The sequence below is a fragment of the Spermophilus citellus genome (genome assembly GCF_964194105.1).
Source record: "Spermophilus citellus genome assembly, chromosome: 3".
In the NCBI taxonomy this organism is placed as follows: Eukaryota; Metazoa; Chordata; class Mammalia; order Rodentia; family Sciuridae; genus Spermophilus; species Spermophilus citellus.
This window is the reverse complement of record NC_138184.1, coordinates 42084245-42097791: the sequence shown is the minus strand read 5'-3', so window position 1 is coordinate 42097791 and position 13547 is coordinate 42084245. Positions and strand designations below refer to the sequence as shown.

The 13547-nt window shown below is 34.8% G+C and overlaps 1 protein-coding gene across 1 annotated transcript in view; it reads left to right on the top strand.

The window, feature by feature from the left end:
- KCNH8 (potassium voltage-gated channel subfamily H member 8) overlaps positions 1–13547 on the top strand; it is a gene marked incomplete at both ends in the record, with an annotated part of 338632 nt that overhangs the window by 218962 nt on the left and 106123 nt on the right. The window contains 2 exons of the mRNA XM_081287390.1: positions 1480–1637; positions 7662–7869. Coding sequence (XP_081143516.1) covers positions 1480–1637; positions 7662–7869 — 366 coding nt within the window. The remainder of the gene's footprint in view (positions 1–1479; positions 1638–7661; positions 7870–13547) is intronic.

Here is a 13547-nt window from a genome sequence, read left to right as displayed (position 1 = left end):
TAGAGAGTTTGCCTGATCTGTTCACCGAGGATAATTTTCCAGTTTGCACAAAATATAACCCGATCACAGAATGATACCTCATCATGTTCACAGGGGAATTTTGAGACCAAATGAGGACCAGGTGATTGACAGTTGTTCAGAATTCTCCCTTCCACAAATGTGAACATGAAGTGAAAATTAAAAGTAACATACAAATATAAAATGAGCATTTTCATGAGTAATTTTTACTGTTGTCATCATCATGATATGAACAAATTCTATCTCATACAACATGTTCTTATTTTCAGAGGTTTAAGTTAGATGTAAAGATTATCCCAATCCATCTGATTATTATGCAGCTCAGAGCTTAATATTGGTTTTATAACTCCTCAAATTCCTGTGATCATTGGCTGAGATATTTATTTCCCACATATCCTTCTCTGGTCTTTGACTCACAAACCATGGCATTCTCCCAAAATAAAGTTCCATGGAGAAATTTCTTTCTGTAATTGTCACCATTCCATAAAACTCTCAACAATTACCACCGTTTCATGTGTACCAATACAGAAATTTCCTGAGGTCTGCTTTTACTTGATCTTAAAACCAACTAAGGAAAATACCTCAATGATATTAACCAGGAAGTAAGAAGACAGTCTTAGAGATGCTTATTCATAAGCAACAGGAGGGAGCTCAAAGGACTCACTTAGTTATGGATTTGTCATTTAACCAGCACTCATGAGGACCTCATGTATTCTAAAAAATCTCAATAAAGTAATAAAAGAGTCTGTATGGAAAAATTGAAATGCTTACATAAAGTTTCTATTTTTTAAAAGAGTGGGAAAATTTAACCTCTAAATCCAAACAAGAAATTTCTGATATTTTGTTAATAGGAGTGCCTTCAGGACAGGAATGAATTCCATATTCTCACAGAGATTAGTAAAACTTTAATACATGGAATTGGGTAGTATTGCACAAATTATATCTGTGTTCAAATAATTTCTTATTTTATTGGTAACATGATCTTGGATGAGTGACTCTTCCTCAGTGGGACTGAGTTTCTGCCTCTTCAACATGGGATGTTTGAGGATTAAGTGAAATACCCCATGCTAAGCTCTTAGAACAATGTCTTTACACAGTGAGTTTTTAGCAAATTATGATCTTTGTTCTTATTGCTTTGATCATTTATTTTAATCATCATACCACATGACTCCAAGTTTGGAATGTAGTAAATGCTCAGAAAATATTACTTTCTTCACTCTCCTTAAACATGTTTGTTGAGTTGAACTGGATCCATCAAGGGAGGGTGTTTTGAACATTAGTAATTAACAGGTTAAAGAGGTTATTGTTTAATTTTAATTTTATATGTGTTTTCTTCCTCTTTTCCTCCCTGGTTGCCTGCCTGACTTCCTTTCCTTCTTCCTTGCTTCTTTGTCTTTCTCCTTCCTTTTATTTTATTCCCCCCCCATCTTTCTTTTCTTTCTCTTTTTTTTTCCCAAGCAGATATTATTTTAAATTTCCGAACAACTTATGTCAGCAAATCTGGCCAAGTTATTTTCGAAGCAAGATCAATTTGCATCCACTACGTCACAACCTGGTTCATCATTGATTTAATTGCTGCCCTGCCCTTCGATCTCCTGTATGCTTTCAACGTCACAGTGGTGAGTCAAGAGCTTGATTCCACACAGCGTTTAAGCTTGCTTTCACTCCTGTACTTACTTTTTCACACGTTCAGGTTTAAAATGTTTATAGCAATTTGTGTTTCCCGGGATTTGTGCCCTCAATAAAACTGCCAGGGTACCCAATACCATGCAGGCTACATTCTCCACTTGAGGAAGTTACTTTCTTGGAAATCTGTATTACCTGTTTTTATTCATACAAATACCCAGAACCCAGAATATTTGAAAAATTATCATAAATATGGACTCAATAAACAAATCCTTTGATAAGGAAACCATCTGTAGGGATATAACCTTTACTTTATATTATCTAAAGAGATATTTTCTTCCAAAAATTTGGTAAAAAGTTTGAAGAATTCTTTCCCCTTTTATGATCTTTAACTCCCTATGATTTCATTATTCCTTGGCAAAACCAATGCAAGACCAATTAATATAGAGAGGAATGTTGATATTAAAAAATTTAATTAATTCAGTCATTTCTTAGAAATTCTTATAAAAATGTTGGATGGAATAGAAACCTGAATGACACAATGACTGACAAAAAAAAGTTGAGAATTTTCTTGAATTTGTATTAATTCTCATAAATTTTCCTCTTTCTTCCTTTAACCCCCTTATCCTTATGTCTCCTTACAAGAAAGTATGACCACATACAATAGTAGCTACTTCTACTATTTGATGATGGATATCCTTAAAACTTTCAAACACTTCTTTATAAATGGAGAGACTTTTAAGGAGGCCATTTTGAATCATAAATGCAGTTTTCTGCTTAACAACTTCAGCATGTAAAAATTTTCTTTAACATTATTCAAAGTAAATAAATCTCCCAGTCAGTTAACTGTCTTTCATAGAAAACATATCCTTCATTAAAAATTTAAAGGTATACCTTTCAAAATGAAACAAAGGGATGGATGTTTCAAATATAGTCATTATTGACTTCAAAATGAATGTGAAACTGTAATCCTATTTAGCATACATTTTTTTTCCTTTTTAAATTGCCTGTACAATATTGTTTTTACTCCTTTCTTTTTTCCCAAGTTGGAAGGTTGAGAGTGTCGACATGGTTAAAAGGTTTATAACATAACTGAAAGGAAAGTTGGCAGGCGAAATCTTGTGTATTAATATCAATCAGTGCTACATCAAACTGTTATCTGGGCTTTTTAAAGTGCTTTTGAAGATTGAATTTGACTAGATAAGTGTACTATAATGAAAGTGTAATGACTTAAAACAGGCTTTTGGAAAGCTGCAAAAGAAGTATATAATTCACAAAATGTTAAAAAAAAAAACCTTTCTGAATTCTCCGGGCAAATTGTTAAGTAAATGTTATTTAATAGAATTCTGTTTTAAATTATTTTGCTGCTTTGCTACTAAATACTAATAAATTTTTCATGTTCCATTTTTATTTGGGTACTGCACAAATAGGAAAATCTTAAATGTGTGTGGTATGCAATTATTCATAAATTATTAATAATTTATAGAATAGAATGTATAGCATGTGTTTTTATATAATTAACATACACATTACTTAAACTAACGTGGATTAAGGATTTCTACAAGTCAAATTCTCATATTTTGATGAATGTTAAATACTTCACTTTCGCTGGGCTTTTCACTGTACTCAGCTCCCTTTTTTATTAGAGCATTATAATTATACAGACTAATTGGGTTCATTTTGACAAATCATACATGCAAGGAATTTGATTTTGATTTTCATCCCCCACTTTCCTCCCCTCTGCCCTCCCTCTATTTCTCCTCCTCAACACTACTCAACTTCCTTTCTTCTACTTACACATGAAGGTGAAATTCCCTTGGGTACCTTTATATGTGAATATGATATGATTTTGTTAAATTCATTCCATATTTCTTCCCCCCTCCCTTCCTTTCTCCCTTTCATTCTCCTACATCTATTCCACTGGTCTTTCCTATATCTTTATGAAACCTGCTCCCTCCCACACACTGCTTTCTTTCCCTTTTCTGGTTCTAATTTCCACACATGAAAGAAAACTTTTAATCCTTGATTTTCTGAGTTTGGGTTATTTTCACTTAGCATGGATTTTCTCCATTTCCATTCATCACCAGCAAATGCCATTATTTCATTGTTCTTTATGGCTGAGTAAAACTCCGTTGTATATCTATATACCACATTTTCTTGATCCATTTATTTATTGGCAGGCACTTGAGTTACTTTCATCGTTTGGCTATTGCGAATTGTGTTGCTATAAACATTGAAGTGGCTGTATTACTATTACTATAGTATACTGATTTTAGATATTTTGGATTTACACCAAGGAGTAGGATAGCTGGGTCATATGCTGGTCCCATTCCTTGGGGTTTTTTTTTATACTTTGCTTTTTTAAAATTTCTTTCATACATGTCAATAGTAGAATGCATTACATTCATAATTATCCATTCACAGCACAATTTTTTATAACTCTGCATATAAAGTATGTTCACGACAAATTATGCCATTATACATGAGCTCTCTTTCTGATTTTTTTTTTTTGTTAAAGAGAGAGTGAGAGAGGAGAGAGAGAGAGAGAGAATTTTTAATATTTATTTTTTAGTTCTCGGCGGACACAACATCTTTGTTGGTATGTGGTGCTGAGGATCGAACCCGGGTCGCACGCAAGCCAGGCAAGCGCGCTACCGCTTGAGCCACATCCCCAGCCCTCTCTTTCTGATTTTTTTGCATTACAATTCTTAATACACCTTTATACCACAATTTATCATATTTCTGTTTGTATATAAGGTATGTTGACACAAAATTCATATCTTCATACATGTATTTTGTATAATGATTAATGTCTTCTTCCACCATCCATGCTATTCCCCTTCTCCTTTCTTTTCCCTCCCTCCCCTATTCTCTTTCTAGAGGTAATCTTCCTCCCATGCTCTCCCTCCCTACCCCACTTGGAGAGGGGAGGGGGATAAAGACCAGGACCATTCCTTGTTTTCTAAAGGATCTTCATATTGCTTTCCAGAGTAGTTGCATCAGCCTGCAGTCCCACTAACAATGTACCTTTTCTCCCACATCCTCACCAGCATTTGTTATTATTCATGTTCTTGAAACTTGTGATTCTGAATGAAGTGAGATGAAATTTTAGTGTTGTTTTGATTTGCATTTCCTTGATTGCTAAAGATGTTGAAATTTTTTAATATATATTTTTTTGGTCATTTGTGTTTCTTCTTTTGAAAATTTTGTTAATCTTTTTGCCATTTATTGCTTGGGCTATTTGTTATTTTGGTGTTGAGTTTTTTATTGCTTTTTATATTCTGGATATTAATCCTTTGTCAGGAATTGCTGGCAAACATTTTCTCCCATTCCATAAGCTCTCTCTTCACTCTCTTATTCATTTCCTTTGCTGCACAGAGGCCTTTCAGTTTGATGGCATACCACTTACCATTCTTGGTTTTATTTCTTGAAGTTTAGGTATGTTGCTGAGGAAGTCAGTAGCTGCACTTATGTGATGGAGTGTTGACCTTATGTTTTCTTTAAGCAGGTGCAAGTTTTCTGGTCTAATTCCTAAGTCTTTGATCCATTTTGATTTGAGTTTTATGCAGGGTGAAAGATAGGGATCTAAATTCATTCTTCTACATATAGATATTCTGTTTTCCCAGCACCATTTGTTTAAAAGGTTACCTTTTCTCCAATATTTATATCTGGCACATTTGTAAGAATGTGGGTCTGTGTCTTCTATTCTATTTCATTGGTCTGCATCTATTTTGATGCCAATACCATGCTATTTTTGCTATTATAGCTCTGTAGTATAATTTGATGATACCTACTCCCTTGTTTTTCTTATTCAGAATTGGCTATTCTGGGTCTCTTTTTTCCCCAAATAAATTCAAGGATTGATTTTTCTAGTTCTGTGAACAATGTCATTGATATTTTGATAGGGATTGCATTGACTGTGTATATTGCTTTTGGTACTATGGATATTTTGACCATATTTATTCTGCCTGTCTATCCATTTTCTGAAGCCACCTTCAATTATTTTCTTCAATCTTCTTTAGTTTTTATTGTAGAGATCTTTTACCTCCTTGGTTAGATTAATTCCAAGGTTTCTGTCTATTTGTTTTGCTTTTGTTTGAGATTATTGTAAATGGGATGGTTTTACTGATTTCTTTCTCAGCTGAATTGCTGATAGATTATAGAAAAGTTATTGATTGATGGATGTTGATCTTGTATACTGCTACTGTTAAATTCATCTTATCAGCTCTAGAAGTCTTCTGATGGAATTGTTTGGGGTCTCCTCACTATAAAATCATGCCATCAGCAAGCAGTGATAGTTTGACTTCATTTTTTCCAATTAGTATTCCTTTAATTTCTTGGCTTTTTTCATCATCATGTCCTGTGAACCTAGCATAACTGCTTTATGAAGAATGAAAGTGTAGATCAACATCTGTGTCAGTAAGAAAGACAAAGAGGAAAGAATAAATCCTCCTTATCAATGATTCTTTTCTGCTTTCCACAAGTCTCGACCTATGATTATTTAAAAAACTGATACATAAGTTTGTTAGCCTCTTAGATTCATAGATTATGATGAATTCTTTTATTTGAACAGAAAAGTTTGCTCAACGTATTACATTTCTTCCCAAGAAAACATGTTGTGAGAAATGTTATAAATTATATTGTTATACTGCAAAGACTTATAAAAAGAAAAAAAAAACAAATAATCATCCAAAAAATGTGTCTTCCATATTTTAAAAATATTCAGTTAGTGCATCTCCATAGATGTCAATCAAAATGCATTGCTACCATCAAAAAAAAGTCTCATATGCTTTGGCTTTGGCTCTGCCCCTAATTGCTCATGGCAATTGTTTTAAATACAGCTCACACATTTATTTATTGAAACTTACTGTGTTTATGTCACCATGAAAGGCAGTATGAGAGAAAAAATTATGAACTAGCTGTGGAAAAGGTATGAATCCTAGTTTTATCACTTGTCATTGGAGTGCCTTCCTTGGGGAAGTTAACATCAAATTAGGACTAAAATGAAGTATTAACAAGTCCTATATTTTTTGAGCAACCTAAAAACATAGCATTTTATCAAATGCTTTGCTAAATGTCTGACATCTAGAAAGACCTCAATACATGTTAGTTGGCCTCCACCCCCTACTCTTTTTTTCCTTTCACCTTTCCCTTACCCCCAATTGATAGGAAGAAGGTGTCATACACACTTGATAAAAGAGAAATTGCTATTTATAAGGTGTTTTGAGGTATGCAGCTGTCTACAAGTGACTTATAATTCTCATTGACAAATTCAGAATAACACCCCAAAGTAATGAATTTTTTTCAGATTACATATTTACATTTAAATTAATTATATTTGTTTCTGTCATTCATCAATAAACCAAAATTCACATTTATAGCCAGTTGTTGACTCTTATAGGAGCAAGTAAAATTGTTTTTTAAAATGTACCAGCAAAATAACTCAGCTGCCTCATCTGAACACCCAAGCTCATGTCCCTTGTCTTTGCAAATAACTATTGTTCTCATGTAAGGGAAGCACCACATTCTTCCCTTAAGCATTCTCTTTCTGGTCAGAGAAAATGAGGAGACTGTGTCAGTGTCATGTGTTTAGATGATTTCCTTCCTGGACTTCTGTTCTAGGTTTCATTTCACCTATGAAAAATGGTCCACATCTGTATCTGCCTATCAAATAAACTCCACCCCAACAATGCCTAAGTGACAAAATAGAAAATGCAAAATCTTAGCATGTGACTACCTATCTTTCTACCAGCTTGAAAAATGACAGATGAGAACCTGGATGTAATGTAGGGAGAAAGTAAACCTTAGCACAGAAGAATAACAATTCATAAAAATTACTATGGAGAATGAACATAAAACTATGATGCACCAATTAAAAAAATTTTTTAATGACCATAGAATTGAATCATGATTATATTTAACTTCAAGAACTTTCCAGCATCGCTGTAAGTTAAAGTAAATGGCATGGCATGAATTTAATCCATGGGCCAAGTTGTGCTGCTCTGTCTTCTACCCAGGTGTCTCTCGTGCATCTCTTAAAGACTGTGCGGCTGCTTCGTCTTTTGCGTCTCCTGCAGAAGCTGGACCGTTACTCCCAACATAGCACAATCGTCCTGACTCTGCTCATGTCCATGTTTGCGCTCCTTGCCCACTGGATGGCGTGTATCTGGTATGTCATTGGAAAAATGGAGAGGGAAGACAACAGCCTTCTGAAGTGGGAAGTTGGTAAGGGCTTACATTTGTCACATTTTCCATTTTTAAGTTGAAAACGAAGGTTCTCTAGAATTTTGGAGGAGGTGAAAGATGAGTTTATACATATATTTTTTCTTACTGCCAATTTTTTTCTCTCTTTGTCGCTCTCTATTATTCGTAATACAAGTGATTCTTTTCAAAAATATTTTCTGGAACAAACTTGTGGGGTTTTTTTTCCAAAAGTTAACTGGTTAAACTTTATAGTTAAAGTAACTTTAAAATATCAAAACAGCGATAAAAGTGTTCAGATAAATAATGTGTGATTTTTATCTTGACGTGTTCCAGTGTGTAGTTAGGAACAGTAAATCACTGGGCAACTGGTCTATGGCTGATCTCTGCAATTCTTTAAAACATAATAATCACTTATATATGAGGTTCTGTGTCAATAGAAAGATAACCCTTAAATTAATGGAGAGATACTCCCTTTAAAAAGAGAGAACTCTTATAAATGGTATACTCTATCCCATTTAGCACTCTTTGAGAATCTGTGCTTGTAGAGAGGATTAGTATTTACAAATGTCACTTATAAAAATTTTGTATTCCCATAATACTTGAAATTTTATGGAGTATTCTCCAAGCGTTACATAATTCTGCATAAATGAATCTGAAACACTAAGCACATGGACACATTTTTAAATTTGTGGTAACCACAGGAAATGTATAGAAAATAAAAATTCACAAGACCATAACCTTCCATCCTAAAATATTTACATTCTTCTCACAGTCATACCCTTTAAAGAACTGTCCCTATGTAGGAATTGTTTTTCTTAATCTGACATTTAATCAAAAGAATCTGTTTCCTACTTGACTGGAAGATCCTGCCCCTCATCATCTCCACCAAAAATCAATCTTGATCTTTTGAAAGAAACTCAGACCTTTTCACAGGGATGAAGTCCCAGGGGACTCCCAAGAAAGAAAAGTGCCCTAACTTTTCCTGCCAGCACTTACTTGGCAGGATGCATTTGGAACATCCCCTGTGTTGACTCCTAAATGCCACTCTCTCACCATAGGACATATACAAAGCCTTCAAAGGGCATCACTGCCGAATGAGCTAGAGGTTTCAAGGAAGCAGCTTCAAGAAAGTGAATCTCCTGCTCAGCTTCTTAAACAAAATGTTCCTACACATTCCAACTTTATTTCTAAATTGCACAAAGCAACTGATATGTTCTGATCATTTTCTCCTCAGAATGTTTTTTTTTTTTTAATTTTCCTTGTCAACGTGTGTTTTCTCTGCCTTGCCGTGGATCTCAATTCTCAGAAACCAAGGAAAGGGGTACATAAAGCAGCTGAGTAAAAACAAAAACATCCTAAATCAAATGGGACCCAATGAGAGGAGAGAGTTGGTTAAAAAGAGTATCGAGTCCTGCACTGTAATTTGATTAAAGCATTTGCCTTCATCATATACTGTAGCCTTGTCCTAATGGTATTCAGTGAATTACAGCATTAGCTCTCTGCCCTCTGTTTGGAGTCCAGATTAACATTCTGACTTGTGGTCAGCACCTGATTCCTTTTTAGATGTGACCTAATTTCCTTCAGGCCCCAGACCTATACATTCGTATTAATTTGTAAGGCTGGTCTAGTCTGAGAGTCTCCAGATGGGGAAATTTAGCTTATTCACGCTCTCAAATTTAGTTACATGAGGAAAGCTTTTAGTTTCATTTCCAACATGTCCATCCTGCCACAGATGTACAGTATAGCTGTTTTTCTTCCCACAAACATGCAGAGGTATTTTTTTTTCAAGAAAAAAAAAATGAACCAATAACCTAAACTGCCTCTGTGTTACCCACTTCCTTGGGCCTGGTATTATGGTTTAGTGTGATGAATGAGAAGTTGTAAGCTGCAACTCCAGGCAGCATTGGCATGATGCGATGAGGGGAAGAGCATTGGGCTGAGGGCAATGGACCTCTCCTGCCATCATGGCTCTAACAGTAACCAACTCTTAGATTTCAATCATTTTGTTCACCAGTCTGTGCCTCAATTTTCCCATGTACAACAAGAGAAAGCTCGCCACATAACTAGAAAGTCTGTTTTAAGGTTCCATAAGTTTTGACTCTGACATAGAAAAACAAACTTGATATTATTTGCTTCATATATGTGTATGTGTACATGTATATATGAATAATAATAATATATGTATTAACTTATTATATTTCTGTATCTACATAAGCCATCCATTGCAGCCATCCAATATCCGTAGGAGGGTACATCCATAAGTATATCCTAAGACTATAGCATGTCAGGAACTGACACATTCTATTCAGTTACCATAAGAATAATTGAACTTTTATCTTTAGAGAGTTAGACTTCCTGGTCCAAATAACTCTTGGGATATGATTAAGAAAGCAGTGTGCTTATTATGTCTGTAAATATTGTGTTTATTGACTTGGACAAGGACTGTGCCTTCCTATAAAAATTATTCACATCATTTGTTCACTGAAAACATTTTCCAGCCAAGATTTGTATACAAATTAAATAATCATGACCTTCCCTGTCTAGTTTTATAATGAAGTGGTTGAAAGCCTAGGTAGATTTAGTTCTTACTATGTAATTTCTTCACTGGTGATGAATTTCATCTTTTTTGGTCCAATTACTATTAATCAAAATATTCATCACACAAATAAAAGCCACTTAGAGAATACATTGTTCTCTATCTTTGTGGCTAATATATAGAATCGATTCATCTTCCTGGAGGTAAAATTCCTTTCTAATCATTGTTAATTTCCCTGAAATGATTTTGTTCTTTTGTTCTTGGCAGGCTCTCTAATTACAGGTACAGAGTGTTTTAGTATTTTATAGCAGATGAAATCAGTGTTAATCTTTAAAAGATGTTCAGGGTCATGTCTTAAAGTATCTATTATTGGAAGGAAAATATCATATTTGTGAACTTTTGCTATATATCAGAAGCTGGTTATAAAGTGATTGGCCTGCTGTTGTCTTTTACTTCATTTTTTATGTATTTTGATATTATAATTTAAGAAAATTTGAGGGTTGGATTATTGTTTTATGTATTTTAGATCTAGGAGGACCCGAGGCCAGCTCTTTGACTTGATGAGGAGAAATTTGACTGTAGGTTGTACAAGTTCCATGATGGCAAGAGTTGGTTTATTGTGTCCACTGCTGTTTCTCCACTGTGGGGTACAGCTCCAGGCACATGGCAAGTATACCCACAAAAATGTTGAGTGAATCAATGTTCAATGGCATTCAGTTACTAAATGAGAGTCATGGCACAAGGACCTAGATTCTCTTACTTTTCCTCTAGAAATCTAATCATCTTGAATATTATGAAGTTATAGAGAATGGCTATTGAGCAAACTCTTTCTGGCTAGGAAAATTGAGAAGATTTAAGAACAGAGTGATTACTTAAAATTTGGTTATTTTTTGAAAATATTTATTTGTGCCCATTATATGCTTGGCCCTGTGCTAGGCACTGGAGATACCAAGTAGTCTATTTAACCAAATAGCATATTTATATCATGCAGCTTAAAGTCTAATGGGGAAAACCAAAGATTCAAAGAGTGTATTACAGTGATACGGTTCGTAAGAGGAATATGTGGAGAGAGGTGACAACTGATGCTAACTATATTAGCATAGACTTTTCAAGGATAGCCTGAGTTTTAAAGGATGAGTAGGTCTTGTTTGTACAGATGAGGAGAAAAGGGCATTTGTGATGACAGCAGGGACATGTCTGTATTAAACAGTTCTCTAGAACTGGCATGGGTAGAAATAAGGTGATAAGTTCAAAGAGATGGATAAGCAAGCAGGCACAAAATCCTTAAAGATTGTGCGAAGCTTTAGAGCTTGTACTTCATTCTAAGCCATAGTGAGACATGAAGTCCTCTTACAAGCAGAAATCCTTCAAATCTAGAACACCAAAACTAGGGAGATGGTTCACTGTGCTCCATCTTCAATATCTGTAAAATGACAGTATAATAGTGCCAACCTCTTTGGGGTTGCCAATATTAAATTACACAACATGTATGAAGCATTTGGCATTGTACTTGGCACCTTGTAACTGCTTAATAAATATCAGCCATCACAACTATCATAATTTTATTATAACAATTATTTCTAATGAGAGAAATTAGCATGAGCTAATATAGGACGGTGACTTAGAACTTGCTTAAAACATGTTGCTTTCTGGGTTTAGTTGTAGTGCCAAGTGCATATTATGTACTTTTTCATGTTTTCTAAAACTTTGTATTTGATAAGCAATCTGCAAAAAAAATAAGTAATTTTTACATAGCCTCACAATTGCACACTTATAGGAGATTTCTTTTTCAAGGCCAGTGCAAGAGACAGGCCCCACATCCACCTTATAGGCTTGTTGGGGTTCATCAAATTTTTATGGAAGTTGGATATAGTGCTTCAAGGGTAAGATTTAACACCATATTAGAGACATATCACCATTGAATCTGAGAGTTCTTTTTAAATTTAATTTTCATTTGACTGCAAAGGAGTGTTTTGAATGAACTAATTTAAGGGGGCTTGTTTGTTTTCAACAAGAAGACTTAAATGAAATTATACATGTGTACAAAGGACTGGAATATAGCTCAGTGGTGTGTCACTTTCCTAGCTTGCTCAAAGCCCTGGATTCTATCCCTGTTACTATCAAAAAAAGAAAAAAGTATAAGAAGATCTCAAATGTTTCCTTATATGTATCCACATAGATACTTTTAATTATTATCATTTGTACGGTTCACTGAATGACATTGGATTGTCTTTGAAAAGTTCCATTAGGATTCTAATGGAACTTAACTTGAAAAATTCAGATTTGAATATTGCAACCAGTAATTTATTAGGCATTTTGGCCAACATGAACTCAGTATGTGGCTTTCCATAGAATAACTTTAGCTTCTACATCTGTGAAATGGATGTGGTAGCACAGACCCATGCAGGTACTGCCCTTACATAGTGTCTCATGGACAGGATGTTCTTGCCACTGGTGACTACCTTCTGACCACTACTGCACACTACCTCTGCTCCTACCGACTATTGAGGACATTTTCATACTCCAACCACCTGCTCAAATTTATGTCAGTGAGGAATGTAGAAATAAAATAGAATACTAATAAAGTCTTATGAAGAGGTGGTATTTCTATCAGTCATTTTTCTTGATTGCAATAAGAAACAAAAGGGGAATTCATTAACAGGACCTGCAGACTTAGGATTAGGTTATAGAACAAGTCTCAGGAAAAGAGCTATAGACAGATCTAGTGCAAGAAGGTCAGTTGCTAACATTTTCCAAGAACGGCCTGAACACCTTTAGGTCTTTGTAGATCCTATGAAGGAACACTAACCTCCCCTTCACTTCTGACTCACAGTCCCTGAAGGGACAATGCAATTGACCAAACTTAAGTCACAAGCTTAAGTTCATGACTATGTGTGGTGTGAAGCTCCTCTCCAAATAGGAGATTAGCCAACCAACCAAAAAGACAAAAATGCCAATATCTATGATAACGTCTTTACCCTTGCACAAAAAATGCTGGCTGGGAGTATAACTGGGGGCAGAGCACTTGCCTAGCACGCACAAAGCCCTGGTTGAGAATCTCTAGCATCACAAAAAGGATAAAAAATTAAAACTAGAGTAAAGTTCATAAAACACTTACTAAAAATACTACTATGAATCATGGTGTCCTTCAGAGACATCAGGG